Source organism: Colobus angolensis, unplaced genomic scaffold (genome assembly GCF_000951035.1).
Source record: "Colobus angolensis palliatus isolate OR3802 unplaced genomic scaffold, Cang.pa_1.0 Scaffold95, whole genome shotgun sequence".
Classification (NCBI taxonomy): Eukaryota; Metazoa; Chordata; class Mammalia; order Primates; family Cercopithecidae; genus Colobus; species Colobus angolensis.
In genome coordinates, this window is record NW_012123487.1 from 3,807,394 (window position 1) to 3,821,455 (window position 14,062).

General features: G+C 43.5%; 1 protein-coding gene and 2 long non-coding RNA genes across 3 annotated transcripts; 2 read left to right on the forward strand and 1 right to left on the reverse strand.

Annotated features, from left to right (window-relative positions):
• Positions 1-1,732: 1,732 nt before the first annotated feature.
• On the reverse strand, positions 1,733-2,875 carry LOC105504744. Its single transcript, XR_001000652.1, has 2 exons — positions 2,390-2,875; positions 1,733-1,916 (listed from the first exon to the last, which is right to left on the reverse strand). It is a non-coding gene; the product is annotated as an uncharacterized LOC105504744 (long non-coding RNA).
• A 2,368-nt stretch (positions 2,876-5,243) lies between these two features.
• LOC105504745 lies at positions 5,244-6,782 on the forward strand. Its single transcript, XR_001000653.1, has 2 exons — positions 5,244-5,475; positions 6,555-6,782. It is a non-coding gene; the product is annotated as an uncharacterized LOC105504745 (long non-coding RNA).
• Positions 6,783-13,038: 6,256 nt separating this feature from the next.
• TNP1 (transition protein 1 (during histone to protamine replacement)) lies at positions 13,039-13,644 on the forward strand. The gene is made up of 2 exons (XM_011932294.1): positions 13,039-13,207; positions 13,407-13,644. The coding sequence occupies exons 1-2, from the start codon at positions 13,069-13,071 to the stop codon at positions 13,433-13,435; spliced, it is 168 nt and encodes a 55-aa protein (XP_011787684.1). The 5' UTR covers positions 13,039-13,068; the 3' UTR covers positions 13,436-13,644.
• Positions 13,645-14,062: the final 418 nt, after the last annotated feature.

The window sequence follows — 14,062 nt, forward strand, 5'->3', positions numbered from 1 at the left end:
ACTATGGCTGCTATCGCCTGCAAAGAATAAAACAAAACATCTGCTATCTGGCCCTGTAACTCTGTAGGTGCTCTCTCAAGTGGCCCTATCACCTCACATAACTCACAAAAGCTGCTGTAAGGTATAACTTGGGTCATGGTTGCTTACCTCATACAAGACTTTCATCAATAAATATTGAATGCCCTAGACAGAAGATTCAAATGTTTCACATCCTATAGTTCTCCACAATTATCAATTACAAAATTTTCTTCTAAGTTTTAAGTTTGAACATGTGATAGATCTCCTGGTACTATTAGATTTATTCTGGTTTTCTCCTGGACTATATATCTTAGACTATATATACTATATGTACATTTCTTAGAGTACATAGACATGTGAACAGGACCTGGCACATGGGCATTATTCAATAGTAAAACATGTCCTATGTAAACGTAGTGAAAATAGTGAGGGTAGTGTGGAGGACTGCGCCAGAATGATGCAGGGAAGGCTATTGACCTCTTTGCCTTTGCCTTCTCCCTGAGATTATGTCAGTGTATGCACAACATGATTACAGCCTACTACTGCCAGACACACTTTTAACCCGTTACTGTAGCCAGTTACTACCAGAGGTACCTGTAACCCTTTACCATGACCTACTACCATAAGACATGCTTATATCCAATGATATAGCTATATTACTACAGCCTGCTACCACAAGAGCGACTTGTATTATTACTACATACACTACCTCAGGACACTCCGCTCTTGCACCCAGGAACACCTGCCGTAACATCTTTAAGCAGTAAATTGCCATCTCTCCACACCCCTACACTAAGACCGAATGTGACCACCAAAGAGCAAAAGCAATCATCAAAGAAATGCAAGAAGCTCATCAACATCTAGGAAATAGGACAAAACCCTGGGGCCCACCTAAGTCAGCCGAACAAGAAAAAGGCAGTTTCTGCATCTTTCATGTTCCAAAGGAAATAGAGAATTGAGTTGTGAGGCCCCAACCTTACAGATTAGCTTTGGTCTTGCTGGTAAATGGTTTTTAAAGATTGCATTTATGATTCTCGGGGGGCGGCAAGCTGTGCTTAGCAGAACTTCTGCAGTTTAGTGGTAATGGATTGGGAGTAAGAGATGATTTGGTACCTTTACATAAGTTATACAAGGTTCACGTTTAATTACACAAGGGATTCTATAAAGCTATAAGAATTATTTGATCCCAAATTGCCCAAACACTACATTATATCTAGAGTATACTACCAGGAGAAGCTCGAGGATGTTGTCCTTTAAAGAGTTCCAAATGTACATATGCCTTTGTAAGCGTATGTTGTGTCTTTGCACTTCCTCACATTTATAATTCCAGGACTTCATGATGGATGACCTGGGCTTGTTTCTAGGAAAACAAGCATCTTCATTTCTGCTAACAAATGAATGAGAAGTGTGAGCTGATGGTGATCTGGTGGTTCACCTGTCTCAGCCTGCACTGGACTTGTTTAGATGGTCTATCAAACCAAATAAGCCCTTACCATATCCAGAAAGCACCTCAATTTATCCCAAACCAAAGCCCAACCACAAACATCATAGTAAATCTTTCAAACAGGAAAAAAAGGGTAAACTACATATTTCCTCCTGACTCACGTGGTTCTCCCTCTACTTATCACACCCATCTGATTACATGAAGGGCTAGGGTTCTAAGGTCACCTAACGTCACTCTTCAGCTGAACAGTAACACTCAAAAACACCTTTGTCAGAGAAAGAAGAGAAATTTTATTTAGAGACACTGGGGTGGAGAGGAATAATCAATGATGATTATGGTGGTCTTGGGCCTGTACCAAAAGCCTTTCTTTGTGCTGGTTGTGGGAGAATACATGGCTCAGAAAAGCCCAGATTCAAGCAGCTTCTTCAACCAAAACATTGACATATTCTGCTGACTAAAGAGACAAATAAGAATATTGAAGATATACACTCCAAAAACCCATGTGTTTTTCATATAGGGACCTTCCCAACTCAGTTTCCCAGAGATTCCATCAAATAACAGATCTTCAAAGAGTTTGAGTCCCACCTCAAAGAGGTAGGTCCAGGGTTTGTGTGATCTCTTTTTACTGCGTGGACAAGATTAGAAGGAGGCTCTACAGCACAAAGAAGACAAGCCATGAGCACAGAAAGCCTGGCTCTCCACAGGACTTGTGGGGAAGCAGGGAGAGAGTTGGGTGGTTGTTTGTTATTGGTGGGTGGGTGTTGGTGAGGGAAGGGATTGTTAGAGAAGTACCGGGGCCAGTCTTTAGAAGGTGATAGGAGATCTTTGCTTTTGAAGAGGCATGACAGTTTGGGAGACTGGCCAAGCGTGGGTGACAATTCCTCAGTCCTGAGAGTCCCCTTTATAATCAGAAAATGTCATCAATACCTTGTCTTCTCATTCCTTTTCAGAGATAATTTCCTTGCTTTTTGCATCTGTGGGGAATATTTCAGATGACATGCTGAACACCTACATCTGCAGGCCTTCACCATCTTCTGTTCCTCAGCTCTGGTCAGCACGAGGTTTTTGTTGAAATAGCAATATCTGCCTGCTCCCACTGTTGTCCCTCTCTCCTACCCTAAATCCAGTTGTCCAAAGCAGTCCACCCATCATTACCTTTATATAGTGGCTTATGACATGGACCCTCCTGGTAAAGGGACATGATGATTGATGGTGCCTTGTCACAATGGCTGAAAGTCAACATGAGAGCTTGGTTGAGTAGTTGAGGCAGTACTGAAATGTTGGATAAAATTAAGAAAATGCCTATTAGGATTCCTTAAATCAGCTGGCTTCCTATCAGGATAGCCCATTGGAACCCCCATGAATTACAGAAACCTAGCAAAATTCTCTATGCCTTTCAAATACAAGTCTAGCATTTTTAAAGCCTTTGTCTGCTGACACATTTAGGCATATATTCCTGGTTTCATTGCCTTACTTCTAGAAAGAGCTCCTGAGGGAGGATTTGAACAATGTACATTTTTTAAATGAATGTATTGAAGTATAATTGATATACAATTGACTGCACATATTTTAAGTGTAAAATTTGATAAGTTTTGACATAGGTATACACCCATAAACCATTACTACAAATCAAGATAATAAGGACATTCTACTGTGCTCCCTTTGTAATCTTCCCCCCAGCCCTCCCCCAAGTTCTACTCTAAGTCCCCAAAATGTAAAATTTAAAGCACTATTCCAGTTCATTTTTTAAATCTACTACCCCTGCCCCATCCCCTAGAGCCCCACAGAAATATAGCTTCAACTTCAAGAAGCTTATATCTGGCCGGAGAAGGCATCTTCTATTGGTAGATATAAAATGTAACCAAGCAAAGAAGTAACGATAGAGTATAGGGCCTTTGTTTTGAGTCTTGAAACACATATGGAAGTTTAATAGGTGAAGATGAAAAAAATAGTACAAATCATTGAATTTCCTATGAACACCTGTACTTTTTCTACTTTTTAAATAACCCAGTTTGGTTAGAACAGAGGTTCCCTGAAGGAAATAAAGGACATGGCTAAAAAGCCAGGTTGGCGTTGGGGATGGGGATATGGAAATTGAAACGCTTTAGTCAAAATGTCTACATCTTGTAGACAATAAAGAGTTTCTCAGATTGAACTGAAGAGTAACATGATTAGCCTTGCTTTATGAAGTTTCACTGGGCAGCAATTTGCATGAAAAAAGAGACTCCAGCCACCTCCACAGTGATGTAGCCCAAAGGCTGACGAAGGGCTGCCACCTGGCATCATAGAAACATGGGCCTCATAAAGGGGGGAGAGCCCAACAACACACCTGGGCTTCAAGCCTAAGCAATGTAGCTCAAAAGGGTCAGGTTGGCAAGAAGGTCCCAAGAAATGTCGTCTCCTCTCTTCCTTAAAGGCCTGGTTTCAAACACACTTCCTGAACAAGGGCTGTAGTGATTCACCCACTTCAAGAAGGCCAACTTCATGTTGAGGTCGTAGGGGGTGGAGGGGTGGACGTGATCATCCAAGCATCCCCTAGTGTCCCTCTAATATCCCACCTCTTGCAGACACCCAAGAGGCAGAGAATGCTGCAGTTCTCTTGTCATTCTTTTAACATAAGACCTAAGGTTTTAATCCTGGGTAGGGCAACAAAGGCAGAAAAGAAGAGAAAGAAAGAGAAGGAGGTAGAGTTGTATTTAAACCACATATGTGATGCTGAGCTTAATGTATTCTAACTCTTCTCTGATTGTCAGATGCTCTGCAGGAATCACCTAAGGTAAGGACAGAGAAATGAGATCAGGTTCCTCAAGCGCTCACACAGTGCCTGACTCTTAGTAGGTCCCCTAAAAGTGCTCTGACCACCTCAAGTGTCACAGCTTCCAGTTTTGCATGTCTTACTTTCAACCCCATTCTCTCAACCCCATGTCTCTATCCCATTTGTCTACAGGGCATCCTTGGGGACATTGGACCTATCTGGTAGACATTCAACCTATGCAAAACTAAAACCAATTTTTTTCTGTTCGCATCTATTTCCTGCTCCTGTACCTACTCAGCAGTCATTCACTATTCACTTAGGGAAGAAGTCTAGGATTAAAACTTTACCCCTCCATGTAAATCATGTCAGTATTTTATAACACACCCCATTCTTCTCCAACTCCATAGTTGGCTTGGGTTAAATGGCTTAATATCACTAGAGAACTTACCATATTGCAGGCACTTTCCTACAATAGATAACAAGTTAGACTTCAAGTCTTTTGTTGATAGCTGTCTTCATGGTGAACATTAAGTCAAAGATATCACCCTCTGGGTAACTGACCATCTTCCTCTGCATCCCTTCTGTGGCAGCAGTTAGAGCACATGCACTAAAATTAAGTAGCTGTGGATCTAAATCCCAGCTCTGCTGTTCAGTTATTTGTGCACCCTTGAGCAATTTCCTGAAGCTCTGAGCCAGTAAGGAGGTGATCTCCAACTAGGTGTTTAGTCTCCTCATTAGTAAAATAATAGGATTGCCATTAAGCCTGAGTCCTTCTCTCTTTAACTTACTGAAGATTTTTAAGGCTGGGAGAAATATAATGATTTGCCCACATGTAGTAAGTTGAGAAGCTTGGATCCAGAAAATCAGTCTGACTAAATATTGGAGGAAATCATCCCAGGTGCCCTGCTCAGCCCTTCTCTTGTAGATTGGTTCACTGACCTCATATGGACTTTGTGATATCCCAGAGAGGGGAAGACCCAGTCACAGTGGCCTAGCTTCTTTGCAGCTGGGCTCCTTCTGTCTCAGAGCTGAGAATACAATCTTCAGGCAAATGACTGGAAAACCACCTTCAGGCCCCTAACATCTCCCATCACTAAGTATAAGCACTAAGTGTGTGCATTCAGCCACACTAGAATACAGAAGAGCTGCATGTACCCCAGGACTCAGCCAGTTTCCTACAGGAGCATAGAAGAAAGCACCACTAAAGGAGAGCAAGGAGAAGGAAGAGGAAGAGGGCAGCGATTGGCAAGGCTTGAGGGTAAGAGTAGGAGAAGTGAAGACAGGAGTAGTACCAGCTATGGATAAAGGATGTGTGTGAGGAGGGGAGAGGGGAGATGGTCATGGACCACCAGTAATGAAGAATGAACTTACCCACCAGTAATGAAGAGGCTAAGTTCATTCTCAGGCAAATGGCACAGCCTCAGTATGAAGCACGTCATTTGTAAGTATTCATCAATCTCCCATTATGAATAGGAGATTTGACCAGATCTCCTGGACTATAAAGGTGAACAAGACAGGGATTTTTCAATTTAGTTATCTGGTATTTGCCATATGTAGTAGCTTAAGTGAGGCAGAAGAGCCAGGGTGGGCTTCATAGTCCTGGGCCCTGTGCATCACAAACGGTCTTGTGCCCACTTACCCACACTGATCCCAGATTTATGCTCTTCTGTCACTACCTTGAAATTCTTAATAACTTTTTAGCAAGAGACTAGCATATTCATTTTGCATTGGACTTCACAAATTATGTAGCTGGTTCTAGGGAGACATAACTTTTTTTATCTGGAGCATGTGGAGTCCTAATAAGCAACAATAAAGAAAGGACACAAGGTGGGGGAAGGCCGGCCCCAGGTTGGAGGAGGACAATAAACAATTTTTCTGAGAAATGGCTAAACACAAACAACCTGTGGGCACAATGACCTCCTTTCCCACATAGACCCAGCAGCACAACCTCATTCTGCACGTAAATCCTATAAAACTCCCCTCCAGCCCCTGCCTCTTTGCAGACAGCCCCTTCTTTGCTGTGCTGCCCATTGCTTTCTTGCAACATACCTTCATACTTTGTCTAATAAATCTGCCTGTCTTTACCTATGATTGTCTTGGTAAACTCCTTTCCTGCCCACAACACCAGCCCTAGCTAGTCACACCCACAAGAAAGCAGATGTCACAGGAAGTAGCAAGTAAGCTAGGCCAAACCAGAGCTAAAGAGGTAACAAAATCATAAGGGAAAATGGGGAAAATGTCAAGTTAGCCTTGTGTACCCATCTTAAGAACTTCCTGTGGCTCTCCTGCTCTAACCAGGGATTTTTAAACCTCAGTTTTGTCTTTCCTCTCTTGCAGCATGAAGAAAGTGCACTTTTACTGTTGCAGTAGTCTTAGAAAGCAAATATTTCTGCATGGTGACATGGTCCTTACTAGAACCCCAGAACATCTCCATGGTATGACCGGGACGACTACATTTCCTCCCCACCAAATAATAATAATAATAATAATAATAATAATAATAACAGTAATAAGGCTGCCAAGTATCTGGAATTTCTTGATCAATAAAATCTGATTACTTCCACACTCTAAAGCATCTGGGTCTTTCTTTGGTCCTTACTAAAAACAAAAGCTTTGCTTTGAACATTTCTCTAAGCAAGTCCCATCTGCTTCCCCAGAACAAGAATGTAATGAAGAGGGAAGTGTTACTAAACCTGTGTGCTTTGGACCACAGAACTTTAGGATTAGAAAGAGCAGCAAAAGATCTACTTTTTTCTTTTTATTTAGTATAAATACAACTAAACCTACTTTTTGAGATCTCCAAATATGAGAATTCTGCCCCAAAGAACAATGGGGAAACCTGACAGTGACACTGTCAAGCAAGCCTTCATTGCCAACTCTGTCTCTTAAGAGTTTCAGGACATGTGGTAAAATTATGCTTTGAATCTGCCTGTTCTTCTCCCTCAATCACCACTAAGACTAGGAAGTGGAGGTTTGGCAAGCCAAGTCAAAGAGGTAGGGCTCATTGTGATGCTCTCTTTTGGCCCAACCTTGGTCAGTAGAGTTAGTCAGATCTCTGTATCCAATGCGCTCTACCAGCCTGATGGTCACAATGCTTTGAAATCACCAATTATGAAGCCATTGACCTTCTTCATGTGTAGCAACCTCAGCCTGTCTCTGTGGTTCTTTTCCCCCCTTGATGGCAACTCTTTCCCCACTTTCAAAGGGTCAGGTGCCCTAAAACTCTGAACTGATGGCCCTTGGCAGGTGGGATGATTTTAAGAGGGCCAAGTCTCCTGTACATGGCTCTTAGCACACAAGGGGAGAAGAGAAAAGCAGACCAAATGCACAGAAAATAAAAAAGAGGCCAGAAACTATAATTGCGGTGCATCATTGCATAGTGGCAGAAGCCTGGACTGGAGATTAAGAGATCTAGGTTTGAGATCTCACTTTGCCTATGATTTGTGACTTTGTCTGTTACCCTTCATCTCAAGGTCTATTTATTATAAAATTGTTCTCCAGCAATGCTCCAACTCAAAGTTCCTTACTCCAGTTGGTGAATGGATTAAAACATATTATTCGTGACTACGTGAGGCCAAATGATTTTAATACATGTGATATTTTTGTACCATAACACCCTTTTCTAACACCCTGGGATGCAGCCATACTTTTAAATTAACAGCTGAATGGAACTATATTTCCAGTGTATTCGGAAAAAGGACATATTTTTTGTTACTATGTCATAGATGGGGATTAAGGGAGGCAGGTTAGTGGCTAGTGGTCAATGTGAAAACTTTATTTAGAACCCTCCGAAGCATACAATTTGAATTTTCTTTATGCACCATTATACCATGTAGTTTTATTGTTAGTGGGACTTGGAAAGACAAAAGGAACAGAAATGATCAATTTTCAGAAGTCCGAAAATAACTGAAAGCAAATGAAAGTTTGAATGTTCTCAAAATGAGAACTTGAAAGTTGTCCAGAGGTCCTCCAAATTCATGCCCTGCCTCTAAGAAGGACTACTTTTTTTCCAGTTCTCCCTCTTTAATATTAGGTTCCTTCACTGTGATCATAGCAGGCATGCATGAAAGAAAAGGCTAATAGAGTAGAGACTCAAGGACAGGTTTGTTTTTAAGTCGAGTAGGGAAGGCACTATGGTGCAGCAGGCAGTCCTTGGCCTGGGGTCAGCAATCTTGTCACTATCCTGGCTCTTCCACTGCCCAGGTGTGGCCCCTGCGATAAGCCTCTTGGCTCCCAAAGAAGCAGGACAAGGTAGACCCTAAAAGCCTCCCATGACCATTGCTCTTGTGATAAATCTCTCACTTTAAGCACCCCAATCTCTCTCCTCCTGAAAAAAGCAGAAATTGTTTACTGATAAACAATTTGAGAATGCAGCAGAAAGAATAGGAGAGAAGCCTGATGGAAAAATGGGAAGGAACACCACCATATCTTCAGACAGACTCCAGGCCATCCTCAGAACCAAGATGCTGCCTATACTTCCAGAACTGGATGAAAAAAAGGTGTATGGAGTTAAGATCCTTCCTCCCTTTTGTTCTGCAAACCACCCCTAGGCCTTGGTCTCTAGCCTCTTGTTATTCCCTACTGAAGACAGTGAATGTGTTCTGAGTTCAGAGAGTTCTTCCCCTTGGTGAGGCACCTCTGTCAGCCACTTTCTCCTCCTCCAACCTGTCCCCACACCCCTTTGGCCTGTTTGAACAGCAGCAGCAGCAGCAGTAGAGAAGACAGAGTGTGCATGTGAACGGGGTAAAAGGCCCCCGCTTCCCAGCCGAGGTCAACATCTGGAGAGACTTAGATTTCAGAGAGGGATTCAGACTGAGTCATCGACATGTGTAAGGACTGTCAGCAACTTTTCCATGTTCCCTCTTCATAAGCCCCAAGTCTCAGCCTGCTGGGAAGATCCAGCCCTATGAAGGCATCCGCTGTACTCCCCGGGAAAATTAATGGAGTGAATTTGAATTGGAGAGGTGACATGGAATCTAACTAGAGATCTGACTTCCAAAACAGTGACACCTTAAGCCTACCTTTCCTAGCCTAGGAAAGGGACCAGTGAGAGCACTGGCCTCCAAGCCCTTTCCTGCACTGCAACCCTGGCTACCCGTCTAGGAGATACAGACACCATCCTGTCCATTTACCTGTCTCCAGGCAAGACATCACTGAGCCCCAAGAAAGAAAAGGCTGATAGTGTCTCTTCTCAAAAGGCCAGGAATTTAGTTATCTCTCTTTCTGTGCCAACAATAATCAGAACATAGTCATTTCCTTTCATCAAGGGGAAAAAAAGCTAAGTCCCACCAGGGAAGCTAAGGTATGAAGGAAACAGGTTTATGGGGCTGTCCCTGTTAGTCCTATGCTGAGTTATTTGAAGTCACTCATATGTCCTCTCTGTGCAAAGATAGCAGGAAAAAAAATGATGAGACAGTCAGCAGACTGGATTAACAGATGGTTCTCAAGGAAAGGCCTCATCCTGGACCTGCTAAGGGTTAGAAGTAGCTCACTGGGCTCTATCTAAATTGCTGCTAGCTTGAGCAACACTGGGGCAGAAATGGAAAGAGAAACAGAGACAGGCAGCAGTGGCCAATGCTCAGCCCTGCTCCATCCTCGCTCCAGGAGGTCCGATACAGGAGCCAACCCAAACAGCCTCCACACACCCTCGCCTTGAGTGCCTGTGAATCGCCTACCCCGTCCCCTACTGGGTTTTCTGCTGCTCAAGTTTCTCAGCATGGGTGTCTGGAACCAGAACTGCTCCTCAACTCTAGGCAAAGGGGACGTTTTTGTTTGTTTCTTCATCAGTTCCCAAGTCTGGCTGTCTTCTTCCCTGTGATCTCAACTTCTCCTTGGCACAGCAGGTCTTTTGGGGGTGGGAGGGACTGAGGAGAGAAATAGTATCCAATCTTCAGGACCATCCAGAAAAATACCTCTCAAACCAAAGAGGCCAGTTCCTCTGTAAACATTATAGCCAATGGTGTCAGGCATGAGAGGTGGGCACAGAGCACCAGAGGACCTGTTGTGAGGACAATGTCTTCTCTCTTCCCTGCCTAGAAATGCCCCCACTTGTGCAAAGTCACTGTGATTGTGTTGAACTATCCTCATAATACACCAAAGCAGCTAGACTGAACAAATATTTACTGACCACCTAGTGTGGGCCATGCTAGTACCTGTGGAAAATGCAGTAGAAATAAAAGGTACAGTCCCTAACGAGAAGGAGGCTATCACCAAAGTCAGATCATTTCAGAGATCACCTAGCCCAACCTGCTTATTTATAGAACAAGGGAGCTAACGTCCAGAGAAGTCCAGTGAGGACCAGAACGAAGACACACCACCTCCTGTTGAAACCAGTCTAACACACATGGCTGGCAATGCAGGCATAAAACACGATTTCACACAATTAGGGTTTGTTGTCTAGACTTTAAAGCCAAGGTCATATGGACAATAAACTTTGAAGAAGTTTCAAAGGACAGTGAAAATTTGGTAAGTTGGGAAGTCTTCCTTAGAGATGTGGGGCAAAATGGGAAGGAACAGGATTTGGAAAAATAAAAGAAGGACTTTTTATTCACTGACCAAATGTATTTCACAAATATTTACTGAGCTTCTATTCTGTGGCAGGACTGATTAACTCCCAGGGAACATTCAGTGGCGAGCCCAATTTCTCAATTCCTGCTTTCACAGAGGTCGCTGCTTTCATGGGGGCATGTTTGTAGGAGAAACAACCAGCCTTGAGTGGACACAGAAGGTCTGGAGTACCAACAAGCAAGCCAGTAGTCTGTTTTATAGAACTGCTTCTTTGTGTGAATAAAAGTCACCAACAAATCACCAACAGAAGGTCTCCAGAGAGACCTGCCTGGAAGAGGAAAATGGAAAGTGTCACATATGGTGGCTATTCAAGGAATCTGGGTTTCAAAACACAATTTGCCATCTATAGATATCAGAAAACCAGGGAGTGGGGCTTGAACTACATTTGCTCTTCTATTCAACCAACTTTTGCTAAGGATCTCCTGCACACAAGATGCTCAGTTCTTGAATGAGTATAATGGCAGTGGAGAGAGAAGGAGGGACAAATGGAAGAAATAGCAAACAAGTTCTATAGAAATCTGAATGAGGCGGGCACAGTGGCTCATGCCTGTAATTCCAGCACTTTGGGAGGCGGAGTTGGTGGGCTCCCAAACTCCCAAAGGTGGGCGCGGAGCACCTGAGATCAGAAGTTCAAAACTAGTCTGGCCAACATGGCGAAAAACTGTCTCTACTAAAAATACAAAAATTAGCTGGGCATGGTGGCACGCCCCTGTAATCCCAGCTATTCAGGAGGCTGAGGCAGGAGAAATGCTGGAACACAGGAGGCAGATGTTGCAGTGAGCCCAGACTGTGCCACTGCACTCTAGCCTGGGCAAAAGAGCAACACTCAGCCTCAAAAAAAAAAAAGAAATCTTTTCAAAAGCATTTACTATGAGGTATAATGGAGGAAAAAGGAAAGGCTGGATGACTTATACACCAATAATCCTTCAATATATCTATTTGTAAGTGTCAAAGGCACTTCAAAGCCAGTATGTCATACCAAGTACATGATCATCACTCTCCCCATGTCTGGCCTTTATCCCCATGAATGGCACCAGCATCCAGATAACTGCATTATGCAGAAACAAAAGCCACACCCTTGACACCATCTGTTTCACCTCCCAAATCCAATCCATTACCAAGTCTTGGTCTCTTGTCTCCTTTATATCTCAATCACCCTTCCTGGCCAGATCTAAGCCATCATCAAATCTTTCTCTCTACTGAACCATTGATGTTGACAGTAGCATCTCCCTTTACATGGCTCCTCCAGTCAATACATCACCCACTTGGCACCCTCTAATCTCACAAGCCATCCTCTTAACATTTTCAAGGGCTTCCCAATGTACTTGATCATGGTTTGATCTCTCTCTCTCCAACCTCATCCTGTACCATGCAGGGAGTTTCCCTCTGTCCTTCTCCAGCCAAAATGACTCCCTAAGTACTTATTCACTGACTTATGTAGACACCGATGAACGGCTTTCTCCCTAGTGGGCTGAGAGTTCCACGAGCACAGTATCTACATGTTTTTACCCTCCAATAATTTTCTACCACCTAAATGTATGGCATATGCTATGTGATCAATATCTGTGACCGAATTTTAAAAAACGATTAGGTTAATTATTCTGAACCAGAGTCATTTTGTCCCTCACTTCCTCAGCCTCCCAAAGAAACAGGTGGCAATGTTTGGGAATATTTTGGGTTGTCATTAGTGTCCAGTGGGTAGAGGCCAGGGACGTTGCCAAACATCCTAGGATGCACAAGACAGCCCACCAGAAGTTACCTTGCCCATTGTGTCAACAGTGCCTAGACTGAGAAATCCTGACCTAGACGAAAAAGAAGGAATATTTCTATTTTGATCATATTGAATTAGGTTTTCTAGAGTCAAGTCCTTATAGAAATATATTTATTATCTCCGGATGCTGTGAGAGACTTAAACAGTGATGCATACACACACACTCAATGATTGTTACATTTCCTACAGGCAGGAGAAGCATATTTGAATGGTCTCTTGTACTCCTCCGATGCCTGGCACAGGGCTGGGATTCAGTTGCTCAATAACACCTCTGGGAAAGCCTCACTTAACATCAAAAGGACCTCAAAACTGAGGGAAGCCCTTGAGCTGCATGAAAAGGACCACCTTATTTCACATATATGACCAAAGTGCAGTAAAGGTGAGTGACAGCACAGTAGAGCCCCGCCCACCTGCCGAGCCACGCCCCTTCCCTGTCACAATGGCCAAGGCCTTAAATACCCAGACTCCCGGCCCCCAGGCCTTGCAAAGCCCCCCATTTTGGCAGAACTTACCATGTCGACCAGCCGCAAATTAAAGAGTCGTGGCATGAGGAGGAGCAAGAGCCGATCTCCTCACAAGGGAGTCAAGAGAGGTGGCAGCAAAAGGAAATACCGTAAGGGCAACCTGAAAAGTAGGAAACGGGGTGATGATGGTGAGTAAGGAATGGGGAGGAGACTGCCAAACTTAGGCACACATTGCTGCCAGGCCCTCCCTTTTGGAGGCAGCCCTCACAGGACCCTGAAATCTTGGCCTGAGATTATTTCCAATAACTAAATGCAGATTTGAGCAATAAGAGTATTGATGGGAATGTTCTAATTGTGTCTCTGTTGCAAACCTGTCTTTTCCCACAGCCAATCGCAATTACCGCTCCCACTTGTGAGTCCCCAGCGGGCTCTGCCCTGGTGCACTTCACACAGCACCAGGCAGCAACAAGAACAGCAGAAGGGGGACCGCCAAGGAGAACTGATGTTAGATCAAAGCCAGAGAGGAGCCTATGGAATGTGGATCAAATGCCAATTGTGACGAAATGAGGAATGTATATGTTGGCTGTTTCTCCCCAACATCTCAATAAAACTTTGAAAGCAGAAATGTTTCCTTTGATCCTTTGGTTGGAAAGACTTGAGTTCCTGAGCTAGGTGGGTTTGGGGAAGAATTGGCTAGTGTGAAACCATTAAATGTGACTTGGAAAATATCAAAAGTAATTTGTCCTCCAATTCCCTCCCATGGTGGTCCTACTCTGGCCACACACTATCGCCATATTTGTCTTCGTCCCAGTGTGCTGTCTCCCTCCCCGACATGAAAAGGGAGAAGAGATAAAAAGGGAGAAATGCATTCATTAGCATAAACCAAAGGATTCAAGCTGTTTTTGTTAGAGCTTAAACCAAAGGATGCAAGCTGTTTTTGTCAGAACTTATAGCACAGAGGTGTTGAAAGCTAAACTAAATCTAAAGACTTGGCCCGGAGATAGAGATCATTTGGAGGAGCTTTTAGAAGCTCTTAATTCATT